Consider the following 14,526-nt stretch of genomic DNA (forward strand, 5'->3'; position numbering starts at 1 on the left):
AGTCCATTTCCTTAACAGTAACATGGTCATTCACCCTGGCTAGTGTAGCTCAGTGGATTGAGCGCCAGCCTGTGAATCAAAGGGTCGCTGGTTCAATTCCCAGTCAGAGCACATGCCTGGGTTGCAGGCCAGGTCCCCAGTAGGGGGCACTAGAGAGGCAACCACACATTGACGTTTCTCTCTCTTTCTTCCTCCCTTTCCCTCTCTAAAAATAAATAAATAAAACCTTAAAAAAAAAGTAACATGGTCATTCAAATTATTTTCCATGTTGGGTGAATTGTGGTAATTTGTCATTTTTGAGGAATTGGGAATTTATTTTGGATGTTAGTAATCCCTGTCTTCTCTCTTTCCTTGTCAGTATTGCTAGAAGTTTGTCAACAATATTGATCTTCCTAAAGCTTTTGTTTCATTGATTTTCTCTGTTGTTTTTATGGTTTCCACATCACTGGCTTCTGCCCTGGCTAGTGTGGCTCAGTGAACTGAGCACCAGCCTGCAAATCAAAAGGTCACCAGTTCAATTCCTGGTAGGGGCACATGCTGGAGTTGTGGGCCAGGGCCCTGGTTGGGCGTATGCAGGAGGAAATTGATTGATATTCTCGCACATTGATGTTTCTCTTCCTCTTTTTCTCCCTCCCTTACCCTCTCTTTAAAATTATAAATAAATAAAATATTTTTTTAACTTAAGAAAATAAATAAAAACATGACTGGTTTCTGCTCTTATCTTTCTTCTTTCCTTCCTCCTACTTGGTTTGGGTTTGTTTTGCTCTTCTTTTTCCAGGTTCTTCAGGCAAGTGCTTGGATTGTTGACTTGAGACTTCTTCTCTTTTCTCATGTGTTTTTGGTACTATGAATTTTCCTCTCAGCACTGCATTAGCTGCACCCCACACGTTTGCTATTCTGTATTTCATTTTGTTTACGTTTGTAAAAACTCCTAACAAACTTCCTTCCTCTTCTTCTGAGTAGTTGAATGCTTCCATCATTCTCCATCGGGCCTTCGATTTGCAACGTCCCCTGGGGTCAGCCGGCAGAGTCAAGGGCAGCGAGGCAGCAGTTTACACCCCTGGAGCTGCATGAGACGGACAGTTGGGGGAGGGAACCGGGCAGGGCTGAAGGTGGTGGTTGAGTGAGGCGGTGACCTGGTGGGGTGGGGAGGTGGTTTAAGTAACGATGATTGAAAAAAGAAATAACTACATTGAGGGTAATGGGAACAGGGTTTGCTACTGAGTGAGAAAAGAATTATAAATATAAAGGGCATAAAGCTAGAATGACCTCCATAGTGTTGGATGGAATTCAAGGTTTTCAATAATCAGAGACAGAAATAAATGAGAATCTCAGTATGTGTGTGTATATGAATGTGCTCACATGCCTAGACATACACATATACACATGTTCATACGTCACGTGTGCTAGCTCTGCCCCATGAGAGAGAGACGGGGGGTGGGACGCCCCAGTGATGAGCACACCGCACCCCAATGCCTGGGTTTCTAAATGCCGTTCTTTCCTGAAAGAATCCAGCGTTCTGTGGATAATTGGCCGATTCCGGGGCTGGGGCAGGAAAAGCACAAAATAGGCATGAAATGTCTTTTTGTGCCAAAGAGTAGAGGAGCGCTAATAAAAGAATTGGGGGTGGGGGACTGTCAAAAGGCTGGCTCTTCTTTTTTTTTTCTTTTTAGTATTTATTTATTTATTTCCAGAGGGAGGGGAAGGGAGGGAGAAAGAGAGGGAGAGAAACATCAATGTGTGGTTGTCTCTCCTGAGTCCCCCACCAGGGAGGGACCCGGCTGGAAACCCAGGCATGTGTCCTGACCAGGAATTGAACCGATGACCCTTTGGTTCGCAGGCCGGCACTCAACCCACTGAGCCGCACCAGCCAGGGCAGAGGCTGGCTCCTGGACCTGGCTCTTTTAGCCGAACTGAGCTGCTGCGGGCCAGACAGCAAACAATCTGTGCACCAAGGTGACGGAAACACTGCCTGACGTTGCTTCGCAACGAACAGGAGCCCGGGGAAGCCGGCCGACACAAACGAACCGGAAGGAAGCTGCTGAAAGGCCAACTAAGAACACGGAGGGCCGGGTGGGATCCGAAAACAGCAGCCGGCCCCCACAGTGGCGACGGCTTGGGTGTGGCTGTCACGGAGGCTCCGACTAGCTGCCAAACCCTCCACGACCCGCACGACCTGTGTTCCAGCGAATGTGCTTGGTGGGCTTCTAGAAGCTGATTCTACGAGACAGCCACGCACCCCCCTTATGAAAAACGGCAATTACAACTGCTTCCACTCTCACAGTTTTTGGGGAAAAAAGAACATTCCTGTTACTCTCTACTAACAGCCATTTTCCACCTTCCCGGACACATATCACAAGGTCAGGCACTTTGGGGCCCTATGACAAAGAACACAGTCACACAGATGTCCCTGTACCTGCCCCATGCCGGGGGGAGTGGGGGCAGAGGGGCAGGGACTGGCCAGGTACCGCGACAGGACAGACACCTAACAGACCCTGGTCCCGGCCACACCTGAGTTCCCGGTGTGGAGAAGCACTCGGAGTGGCCGACACAGACCCCTCCCCGCTCTGCCCTGCGCAGTCACTCTTGTACAGACTGCTGGGAGCAATGTTTGCCCGTCTTTCACAAAAGCCTCGAGAAAAACGCACATCTTTGACGAGGGGAGGATCCCAGATCCTCCCAATCAGCCCCAAATCAGCTCCATGGGTGGGTGTGGGGCGGGGCTCTGCTGCTCCCTCCGTGCTGGACGGGGCTCGAGGTGCTGGTGCAGCTTGCCTGCTTCCGAAAACACCTTCCTGGAGAGACGCCGGACTCCTGCGCGCCCTCAGCGTCACTGACTGTGGTGAGCGGCGACAGACCTTCTCCCGTAAAATGTCACCGGGGGAAAAAGCGAAATACCTGCCCTGCCCCCTGCCTGGGGGCCGGCCTGTGTGGCCCTAATCAAGGGTTCCCCGTCCTTTGGCTTCTGGCTGCCTTTGGCCAATGGGAGCCCAACAGAAGACCAGAAGGGGGGTGGGGACAGCGGTCAGGACGGCCTCGGCTGGCTGAGTCCCTCACCACCAGCCACACCTCTGCCTGGGTGCTCCTCCCCACAACCCCCTCTTTCTGAAGCCCCCCCGTCCTGTCTCCTTCCTCGGGGACTAAGGGTGGTCACAGCCCAGGCCCTGCCCTTCCCCACGCCCCCCTTTGGTCAGAAGCCCTCCTGCGGACAATACCCAGGTGACTCCCTTTCCCTGCCTAACAGTCCAGGCGGGCCCCCAGGACAACTGGGGGAGGGTCCAAGGGGCCCAGAGGTTTCCCACCCAGCATTCAGTGAACCTCGAGCAGACCCCACCTCGGAGAGACGGGGTTCTGGGAGGGGCCTGAGAGAGCGCCAGTCTCGGGAGAGCGCAGGGCGGGATGCAGGGGGTGCCGGGAGTGCTGGCCTCCAAGGGTCCTGTCTGCCTCACCACTCTGCCCTGGGCGAAATGGCTCCGACACGCTGTCCTTCACACAAAGAAAGGAGCTGCAGGGGCAGCGGGCACAGTGGGCTCAGGGACGGCTGCTGCCTGGGACGGGGCCACCCCACCACGGTCACCCTACCACGGTCAGCCCACGTGGGGGGGTGGCTGCAGGGACCAGACACACATGTGTTAGCCCAGGGTGCAGAGTGGCTGCCCCTGACGGCCCATTTTCAGGGTGGCCTTCCCTTCCTAGCCTTCTGCCAGCTTCCTGACTTCGGCCAACGGTCCTCCTGCCCCGACACGTGCTCCCGACCCCGCCAAGCCCCTGCCAGGGTGCACGCCCGGGATGACCCCTGCAACTCCAGAAGCACCAAGACAGAAGTCCCACCGAAACAGCTCGGCCCCGGAGGCCAATCCCATGATCGGAGCATTGCCCTGTGTGAGGCCCGAGGAAACCACATAATGAGGCCGCCAGATACAGCGCACACAGCTCGGATTCCTCCACAAAACAACCGCGGGCAAGAGAGGAAATAGCTGGGCTCAGAGAGGAAGGGCCTAATCCTGCGCCCAGGGCCTCGCTGGGGCGCTGCTGAAAGGCAGCCTTGGAGACTGGAGGGGAGGATCGCAGGATCGGAGATCCAGCTGCACCTGCCGGTGGTCTCTCCGGTGAGGCCCCTCCTCCCTCCGGACGCGCCGGGGGCCCTGCAGCCGCACGTGCACTGCTCCAGGCTCCCTGGGGGGTCACTGCCAGCGGGCAGGCCCCCAGCTGAGGCCAGTGTGCAGAGGGATGGGTGATGCACAAGGACCTCGGCAGGGGTGGCCATGCTAGGGGTGCCATCCCTGCTTGGCTGTGATCCGTTGCAGCTCCAGCCACTGGCAGTCGATTCCCGCAGCCTCTCCGGTGGGGCTGGCTCGGCCACAGCCAGAAGCCTCCACCGGCCCCAGGAGACGGGCTCCCACACCAGAGGGGAATGTGCGTGCCACATTCTCGGTTTCCCTGACATGGAGCACGGGCCCCAGAGGGTCACCCGGCCTTCCGCCTGGCCTGCACCCTGCCGGGCTCGCAGCCCTCAGGACACCACGGGGGCCGCCCCAGCCAACAGCGGGCGGGGCCAGAGTGGACGCCAGCTCAGAGGGGAGCCCAGGCCACCCGGCAGGGATGAATGTTTCCACCAACCGTCGGCTCTGGAGCGGCAGGCAGGCGAGAGCGACCACATTCTACGCGAGGGTGTGCGCAATGTCGCGACAAAATCCTGGATGTCTTTGGGCCGGAAAACCACTGACTCCCGGTCCCTGTCCTTGGACTAGGAGGGGTCACTCTCACGGGACCACGGCTGCCCACAAGTGTCCTTGTCAGCCCTGCCTGGACAGGTCAGTTCAACATCCCCAGAAGAGCACCAGTCCCAACCCCCAACCAGTCACTTCAGACTGGTGCCCCAGACCCCCGAAACCTCTCCTTCACCCTTGCGGCGAACAAGGCCCAGAGGTCCACATGTGGGTCAGAAACTGCCCGGCACTGGCCCGGGTGACACGCCCACCAGTCAGGGACATCCAGTAGAAACTGTGGTCGCTGTGCGGGGCGATCATCGCCAGGGGCCTGTTTGGGGCGGCTGGGAAATGACACCCAGGGAAGGACAAGTGTGTGGGGGGGCCCAGGGAGGCAGAGGGGCAGCCGGTGACGGGCTGGGGAGAGGAGAGCCAGGACTTGGGGCCCACAGGGTGGAGGCGGCCACCAGTCACTGGTGAGGGGACCCCTGAAACGCAGCGACGTGGAGGGAAGACAAGGCTCCCCGCTGTGTCCCCCCTCACAGGGGCAGGCCCCGCATCTGCCAGGCAGGCCCAGGCCGAGCCCCGCAAGTGCCCTGGGCTGGAGGCGACGCCTACGCGGGCCGCGGGGGAGACACCCGGGTTTCCCGGGAGGGAGGAGACTGGTTGTCGAAGCCACAGCAACGGAGGGCGGAGCATGTTGATGCAAAAACCAACAGAGTGTTTCCTTACAAACCAGTAAACAGCAAAACAAAATGAAAGAGAAAGTGGCCACACCTCCGCGGCATTTCCTCGGAGACCTCCCAGCGCTCGGGTTACGCCAGGGCAGAGGGGTCACTTGGCACCGGAGCTGGGTTTGAACACCGGCAATTTTAGCCGCCAGCTAGGACTCAGCCCAGGCGGCTACAGTGAATGACTGTTTCCATGTCCTTCCCCTGGTGCAGCCTGCCCTCTGGTCCTGTCTCCCCCTCCACCCTGGGGCTCCCTGGGGTGGGTCCCGCCCAGCACAGCGCCTGGGTGGGCTCGCACAGACCCCCACAAACGCTCATTCCCTAAGGGACTTCCCCACCAGCATTTTTGACATTTCCGGGGATAAAGGTCTTCGGATGGGAGAGCTGCCGGGTCCAGCAGGAAGCGGGGTGGGGCGCCCGGCCTACCTTGTTGTAATACTGCACCTGCACCGCGTGCCAGCGCCCGTCACTGACGCCCCCGGGAACCCGCGGCGCCACCGTGGTCCTGGTCTCGCCTGCGGGATTGTGGGGGAGCCCGAGAGAAGGCAGAGGTCAGCGGGCCGCCAGGGCGGCAGGTCCCCCAGACAGCCTGCGTGCCGGTCCTCCCCACCAGGCCCCGGCTCTGGAAACCTGGACCGAGTCTTCCGCAGGGTCGGTGTCACACACGACACTGCAGCGGACACCTCTGTGCATCCCGGGTTCTCGCCCAGGACGGATCCCAGGCATGGAAGCAGAAACTCGGGGGGTGCGCACCCCCGAGGGCCCGCACAGGGCTCGGGGTGTGGTCCCCGAGAGGCGGCCCTACCTGCCGAGAAGGTGAGCTGCACCTGCTCCTCCACGATCTCCAGGGCGATGAAGTCGTGCTTCTCGTTGAAGCGGCCATTGTACAGCAGCAGCGCGTTCCTGTCCTGGGTGGCGAACCTGCGGGCCGGGCGGGCGTGGGTCACGGAGGGCTGCGGGCGGCGGGGACACCGCACGCCCGGCCCGACCCCAGGAGGCGAGGGCGAGAGCAAGGGCCGAGGGCAGGGAAGGCGGGTCCTGGGCTCCTTTTCCCATCACAGCCCATAAAACCTGCTCAGAGCAACATTCTTTTCTGGGAGAGGCAAACCAGACTCGGCGGGCGGCGCTGGTTACCACGGCCGAGGCCACGCGGAAAGGCCACGCGGAAAGGCCACGTTAGCTCCACATTCTAAAAAGATGCCACAGCCGCCCCGCCCGTCAGAGATGTTTGGACACAATGCACACGCAGGGTGTCTTCGGCCACGGGACGCAGACCCCACGTGGCAGACACAGGGCCCTGGTCCCCACCACCACCCTGCAGCCCCACCGGGCCCTGCCGCTGCAAACACTCCCCGCTCCCTGCCCAGGGGCCCCCGGCTCTGCAGGCCTCTCGGGGCCCCTCCAATGCGCTCTCCCCCACTCTTTTTATCTAGCTGGCACCCCCCAACCCATCAGTCTGTCATGTCACTCGGCGCACTTCCGAAACTGTCCTTATTTACTGGTTTCTGAGAACCTGCGGCCCTGAAGGGGAGGGAGCGTGGCCCTCGCTCGCGGCTGCGTCCCGGAGCCCAAAGCAGGACCCTGTCCACACAAGGGCTCAGCAACGCTTGCCGGACAGACAGGGAGGAAGGTGAGGAACCGGCAGATGCAAGAGAACGAGCAGACTTGTCAGACTCTACGCCTCCAGAGGGTAAAAGCCACAACGCCGATGAGAGGGGAGCAGACTCAGAAGTTCCTCTCCCACGGCCTCGGTCCCAGGGAAGCTGATCCATCTGACTCTCGGGTCCCGGACGGGGTGGTTCAGACACCCAGGGCCACCGCCCGCCTCCCAAAGCCCCCGCTACAGAGAACCTGTGAGACCTCCCGAATGAACTTGGGGCTGTTTCCCGAGTTAACTGAAGGTCTGTCTCATCGGAGATTAAGTGCGGGAAATGCTCCGCTTTGATTTGAGGCTGGTTGATCCCAGAGTCTGTCGGGACCAGCCTCCGCCGCCAGACCTCAGCCTAGAGGGACGGCAGAGCCACCCTGTTCTCCTTGGCAGGCCCCACCGTTGTAGGTTCCTCTGTGGACCAGGGTGGGAGCCCGCCTGTGGAATGGCCCCGCAGGCACCCCGGGCGGCATGGACCCGCTGGAGACCAGAGCTCCAGAACGGACCCAGGGCCAAGGAGGGTCCTCAACAGTGCCAGAGGGGGGAGCGAGAAACAGAGCGCAAAGGTAGAGGCAGGGGCCCGGGGAAGGAGAGAACTAAGCTTGGGGCGGGGAGGAGGGGCGCAGAGGCAGCTGGGAACGTGGGGGCTGCTGGGGGAGCAGGCGCTGGGCAAACAGAGACTGGAAAGAGGAGAAGCCTCGAGAGAAAGTAGCCGCCCGAAACAAAAGCCTCGGCGGGCGGGCGCCCCAGCCCACCTCTCTCACGGTGCACAGCCACCCCCACAAGGCCGCCCGGCCCCAGGTGTAGCTGTACTTCTGCCCCAGGTGTGTGATTTTGCTCTGAGCTCAGCTTCCCTACAAAACACGCGTGGTTTGGTGGTGGCCCTGACGTCGTGGCCATACCACTTGCCCCGGAAAGCGTCCATACATTGCCGTCGAAGGAGAGAATCTGAAAGTACTGTATTTGACAAGCAAGCGGACAGGATGTGATGTCACGCGGACCTTCAATTAAACATTTTATGTTTTAGTCTGTCTCTGAGTCCGGAGTCAACAGACTTCCTTTGTTTCCGGCAGGTTAGCCGTGGGCCTGCCCACCGCCGGCTCCAGGGCGCCTTCACCTTTTAGGTCGGACTGCTGAGCCCTGGGGCCTGGGTGTTGGGACACAGGACAAAAGACGTCTGAGGAGCTCCAGGACCGCCAGCGGACAGGCACTGACAGACAGGCACAGACAGACAGGCACGGACGGACTGCTGGACCTCAGCGCGGAGGCAGCGACAGGCGTGGCTCTCCCTCTGGGAGCCTGCAGCCGGCAGCCAGGGACCCCATGTGGCCACTTAGATAAAGTTTTCAGAAAGGAGGGGCATCTGCTTTGGAAACTTTAGCGCCGTCTGGTAATCTGACAACCAGGACAAGAGTCAGGCCCAGGGAGTCGGCACGGCCACCCGCCCCGACCCATGGGCAGGCAGATCCCGGCCACAACATGGAAAACCCCCAGACGTCAACCCAGTGCCAGCAGCAGCCTGTGCCGGCAGTTGGGGGGCCCGCAGCCTGCCTACAAGCAAGGGTGGCAGAGGCCAGAGGCAGTGGACAAGTGGGCAGTGACCGGGCCATCCCGCCAGAGCTGGAATGCAGGCTTCACCGGCCCGGGTCAGGAGGGCTTCCTGAAGGAAGCGGCGGGGAGGGGCGGGCCAGCCGGAGCCGGGAGAGGAAATGGCCTTTCGAGGCTGGGCAGGTCCAGGGAACGAGAAGGCAGTGAGGTGACCACATCCCGGAGTACAAGGTGCCAGAATCGGGGGTCACCAGGGATCAGATTACGGAGGGCCCCGTGCACCTGAAGAAGTTTGGGCTTTTCCCCAGGTGGCAGGCAGGCCAGCAGCCTGGTCAACCCGGACTGACCTCGCAGGCTGAGAGCAGGGGACCCCAGTGCTGCCACACCAGGAGTCCGCAGGGAGACGGGGAGAGGGGACAGTGTGAGTGGCCGAGTGCTGGGCGCTGGGAAGGAGAAAAGTGCCTGGATGTGGGAGACAGGAGGTCGAAGGACTTGAGACCTGCCGGAGAGCGAGGGGTGAGGGGGACAGGGATGGCCCTGCTGCCTCGGGCCACTCTGCAGACCTGCTGAGTGTGGGGCACCCGGGGGACGTGCACGCCGACATGTCCGCAAGCCAGGGCACGGACACATCAACGTCCCAGCCCTCAGAGCTGGCTCCGAGGTTCACTGCGGCTCCCCTGTGCAGGCTCCACACCCCACGTCTCCTCGGCCACCCCTGAGCTCTGTCTGCTTCCTGGGGGCCCCTCCCCTCAGCATGGACTTCGAGGGTCTCTCCTGCTCCATTTGAAGCTCCCTAGGGACACTTCTGGAGGAGGTTCTGATTCTCCTCTGCTGGCGGACCTCTGTGACAGGTGCTCAGTAAACCAAGGACAGGCACTGTGTGTCCCTGGGACACACCCCGTATTCCCCCTCCGTCCTTTCCCTGGAGTCAGCCAGTGCCCTGTCCTGGCTCTACTGGGTTTCAGGGTGATGGTGGTGCCCCCACCACTCACCCAGAGGATCAGGCTCGCGGGCTATTCACACGAGCACTCAACAGGGCCTGTTGGCTGTGCTGCACCCCCTTTTCAAGGATGGGGCCCCTCAGGGGTGCCCCTTGGGGGGACACAGGACACAGCATCCCCCCAGGAGACTGTGTCCCCCAAGGGGCCCCCTGGACACTGGCACAAACGACCAAATGTAAAACTTCCCACTCTACTAAGTTAAGCCTGACAGAAACTTTTTAAGTGGGAACGACAGGTTGGTAAAAGTTACATCGAGTCTGAATTCTCTCGGGGGAAGAGACGCAAACGTAAACTAGGGAGCCCAGCACACCGCCCCGCCGCGCCCACACCGGGCGCCCCGCGCAGACGCGGGGGAGCCCACACTCACGTGAGCGAGACGCTGAAGCGGAAGCGCTGCCGGAGGCCGCGGAAGGTGACGAAGGACTGGGGCGGGAAGCTGCGCGTGGTCACCTCGCAGTAGGGCCTCTCGAAGTCGCCGGGGGGGCACACGCAGTGGAAGCCCCCGATGAGCAGGTTCACGCAGGTGCCCCCGTTCTTGCACACGCCGTGGGCGCAGCGGCCCGAGCGCGCATTCACCTCGCAGTGCTCGCCTGCGGGGGGGGGGGGGGCACAGGACAGGGGTTACTCTGCAGCCCGAGGGAGCAGCGACCGCCCCGGGGCCCCAGGAAGGTGGCTGCAGACCCGCTGCTGAGAGAAACCACCCCACACGGGCCGCGGCTCCCGAAGGGCGCGTCACCTCAGGGACACAGCGGGGCTGGCCGCCCCCGGGCCTATGTCTTCATGGGAACCACAGCCCCTAGCTCCGGGCGCTGATCTGAGAGTGGGGTCAGCGGGTTACCATACGCACCCCCTGAATTTGTCAGGTGACCGAGTCACACTAGCCCCGTTCCTGTCCCTGTCCCTCTCCCAGGCCTGCTGGGGTCCCGGTTCTCGGTGGGGCCGAGAAACATGCAGCACGGAGCCCTTCCCGGCACCCGATCCCACTGTGCACACCGTGCTGGCTGAGCCAGGCGCACTCTCCCCACGCCTGTGCCCGCTGCAACGGCCGGGCACCTGAGAGCCGTGACCGGAGTGTGCTGGCCGGCACCATACTGCACCCTGGGCCTCCTCCAGGGTGCCTCTCGAGCACGGCCCCGCCCCGAGCTGAGCTCCAGTTTGCTCTGGTCACACCTGTCTCTACCACGGGCCTGTGAGCTCACCGAGGGCAGGATCCCCCGTGCCCCAAAGTCCCCCCTGGAGCATGGTCCCTTGGTGACAGGAGGGTTCCAGAAGCTTCCACGCAGAATGATCAGGCAGCCTAGGCTGACCCCCTCTGCCCCCGAGCCTATCGGACCCAGGGCGCTCAGAACTGTCAGCGGGGAGGGTCCCGGGGCTCACCCACGGGTCCTGAGCCGGCCGCTGGGTCAGTGGCAGTGGGCTGGCTGGCCAGCCCCTGCCATCCTGGGGGGCGAGGACAGCCCCCACCCACACAGGGCGGACACCGCCAGCCCCTCGCAGACCTGCTGACCTTCAGGAGCTCCGACAACCAGAAATTCACCAGCTCCCATGGACACTCCTTGCCAATTACTGATTTTTAAATGAATGCATTTTAAAATCAAAGTATTCCCTCATCCTGGGTCTTCCTGCAGGCACACGGGTTTCATTCCTCTTTAGTGGCCCGTCAAAGCCGAGATCGCCGTGTTCCCTGTTCTGTGATTGACGGCTCATCGTTCTCTTTTATTTCAAATAACACTTCAGCACCTGACCTCGGAGTGTCTTTAGAAAGTCTCCCTTGAGAAAAGCCACAAAGCACAGAATCAAAGGCTGCAACACAGTTTCCATTTTGATATTTCCCCACCCACACGCCCTCTAGGTAAGGCCAGTCCTTAGAGGATTTCGAGGTAACGGCAACGGAATCTCAAAGGTGTTCTATCTGCATTTATGTGTGATGAGGTTCGGCACCACTTTGCATTTTATGGACGACGTCTGCTTCCTTCCCTTGGAACAGCCCGGTAATTGCCGGGCTCATTTTTCTATCGTCTGTCTGACAGGCACACTGACCCCTCATCCACACTCTCAGTCGCACATGCACACACTTGCACACCCACGCGCATTCACGCCCTCACACTCACACACGCACAGGAACCAGTGCTCCTGGCCCCTTCTCCGGCCTCCTCCAATGCTGTGCGTCAGCTTTCAATGCCCTCAGACGCTTCGAGTCCTCTAATCTCTGCTTTCACAACGTCTGTGACATCTGGGAGTGTTTGCTTGGCATGTCGGTGGCCAAGTACAGTGACGCTGGGAAAACAAAGCCGCCGGGAAAGGACAGGGTGGGTGAGCTCCCCAAAGCGTGACGGCAAACAAAGGGAGGCCAGCCGAGCCCTCCCCTCGCTCCGCCCTGTGGCGTTCCAGAACGTACCACCAGGGCTCTGGTCCAGAGGGTCCAACGTGCACCTGGATGAAAGTGACGCCCCGCGCCAGCCACCACCGCGCCGAGCTCTGCCTTCGCTCTGGACCGGGAAGCCTGAACTCACCCCAGCTCCCACCTACGCTGCAGAGGCTCCCTGCCCCCACCTGGCCTCCCCCATGTCCTCTAAAAGGCCACCTGTCACCAGGGCCCAGAGGAAGGCAGGCCCCCCTCACACCCAGTGAGCAAGCTCTCCGCTGTCCGGAAGAATCTGAATTTGACTTTGCTGCCAGTGTTCCTGCCTCCAAATGCAGTTTCCAGGGGCGCAGGGAGACCTCGGCATGAACGGGGAACGTCGGGGGCAGGGGCCCTGCCTCCCGGATCCTGCGACCACCCGATGCCTTCACACACCCGGTGGTCCCGTGCACGGGGCCTGAGGAAACCAGCGGCCATTCTTCCCGCCACCTGACCCTGACGGCCCTGCTGCTTCGGAGGAGCTGCTACAACGTCCGAGTCTCCGGGAAGCGGGCGCTGATTTTGTTTCAGCTCCAGATTTGTTTTTGTGTCATTTCCAGTAGGACGTTGTACTGCCTCCTGGGGCTACTGCCCGGAAGTGCCACAAACCGGGGACTCAAGCAGCAGACGTCTGGAGCGAGAACGGGGAACCTCCAGGCTCCCCCTGACGGCTCTGGGGCGGGTCCTTCCTGCCTCTTCCGGCCCCAGGGGTCCCCAGGTGCCCCTGGCTGGTGGCCCCACCACCCGGTCTCTGCCTCCATCGTCACAGGCGTCCTCCCTGCGTCCCAAGCGTCCATCTCTGTCTGTGAGGACCCCGATCACTGATGCCATCTCCAGAGCCTAACCCATTACACCTGGGAAGACCCTGTTCCCAAATGAAGTAGGTCCCGAGGCTCCGCACACAGATGTGGGGGCAGCACTGGGCCCACTACAGCGCCCTCTGTGCCGTCCCTAAAATCGCAGTCGCGGGAAATGTTGGGGTGCGCACACAGGCGCCCTCGGCGCAGCGGCGTGCGACCCTGAGGGGCTGCCTCCCGGGATCCGGAGCCACTCTCCAGGCTCTGGGCTCTCTGCCGTGGGGCAGGCTCTCGCCCGGCCCTTTGCCCCCTCCGCCCGGGCCGGTGTGGGGTGCAGCCCTGCGGCCAGGCCATCCAGTTCTCCCCTTGTTTTCTCTCCTGCAGCCCGGGCCTCAAACCCAATCTTCCCCTTTGTTCCCTTCAGGGTCCCCCACCTGGAGGAGGGTCACTGCCTGTCCAGTGAGTCAAGACAAGGGAGCCCGCACCCAGGTCTATACCTCCACCCCTCCACACGGCCACAGTGACCTCCTCTCGGGCCCCTGCCCCCTGCCCCCTGCCAGCTGCCCACCGCCTTACACAGCTGCTGGTTTGCCAGTAACACAGGATGGAGCTCTTGGAAAAGCCGGCCCGGCCTCGCCCTGGCTGAGGGTCAGCCCTTCCGCTCTGTTCAGACGTCCCTCTGCCTGGGGCCTGCTGGCCCTCAGCCACCTGCCTGGCCAGCCTACATGCGCTGACCCCGCACACTGGACACAGGTTCCGCAGGGCAGCGGGGTCCATTGGGCCAATGCAGGGGTTCGCCACTACCACCCATGAGGACCCAGTGGGCACCCTCCTCTGGCCTCTGTGGGAGGCTCTGCCCACCATCTGGAGCAGTCCAGGGGCCCAGGACAGACTCCGATGGGCCCAGGATCTCCCCTCTACAGAGGGGACCACACACGGGGTGCGGCCATCCCTTAGCAGGTGTCTCCCCAGGCTCTGGGGCCAGGGCCGTTTGGGGGCCAGATCTGAGACGATTGGGCACACAGTGAGCATCTAATGATCCCCTCCCACGTGGAGGGCATGTGCGATGGCCCAGCACACAGAGGGGCTGCCAATGACCGCCTGGCACCCAGCAGGACCCGATGGGTCGGGCGCCTGTGAAGTGAAGTCATAACATGCCAGGATTCCCCCAATTCCAAGCCAACAATGAATGCTGTGCAAAACTGTAAAACCGACATAATTCATGCATTTGATTCATATAGGGTTGGAAATAGGTTGACGTAATAGGGGGAGAATTCTACAGTCAAACACACCCTTCTAGTAAAAGGCAGTGAGAGCTCTGAGCGTTCGGGTTTCGGGTGAACTGGGCCGGCTGGGGGAGGCTCTCGCATCTGGGTCCCGGAGCCTTCGTTCAGGGCCCAGGCGCATGTGGGCACCTGACCAGGGGCCTCCTGCCAAGTCCGCGCTGGGGCTCACCTCAGCGCCCACCCTGGCTTTGTTTAAACCGTGCTCTAACCCACTTCCATTTTCCCTTAAATGTACATATTTCAGGCAGTGGTGCGCTAGCAAATCCTCCCGGCCAGCCTGGCGGGGCGGGGGAGCCTGATTTCTAGCTCTTGCTCATTTCCATGGGGCACATTCCCCGCGCCCCCCTACCCCCCAGCCAACGTCACACTGCCGGCGTGGTACTGCTGAGCAAGGAGCCGGGAAGA

The 14,526-nt window shown here is 61.2% G+C and overlaps 1 protein-coding gene across 2 annotated transcripts in view; it reads right to left on the minus strand.

Annotated features, from left to right (window-relative positions):
• CELSR1 (cadherin EGF LAG seven-pass G-type receptor 1) overlaps positions 1-14,526 on the minus strand; it is a 105,488-nt gene that overhangs the window by 48,905 nt on the left and 42,057 nt on the right. For both annotated transcript variants that reach the window (XM_053919744.2, XM_053919743.2), the window contains exons 3-5: positions 10,005-10,227; positions 6,246-6,361; positions 5,867-5,955 (exon numbers count right to left, since the gene is read on the minus strand). In XM_053919744.2, the coding sequence (XP_053775719.1) occupies positions 5,867-5,955; positions 6,246-6,361; positions 10,005-10,227 (428 nt within the window). The remainder of the gene's footprint in view (positions 1-5,866; positions 5,956-6,245; positions 6,362-10,004; positions 10,228-14,526) is intronic.

This window comes from Desmodus rotundus, chromosome 3 (genome assembly GCF_022682495.2).
Source record: "Desmodus rotundus isolate HL8 chromosome 3, HLdesRot8A.1, whole genome shotgun sequence".
NCBI classification, from domain to species: Eukaryota; Metazoa; Chordata; class Mammalia; order Chiroptera; family Phyllostomidae; genus Desmodus; species Desmodus rotundus.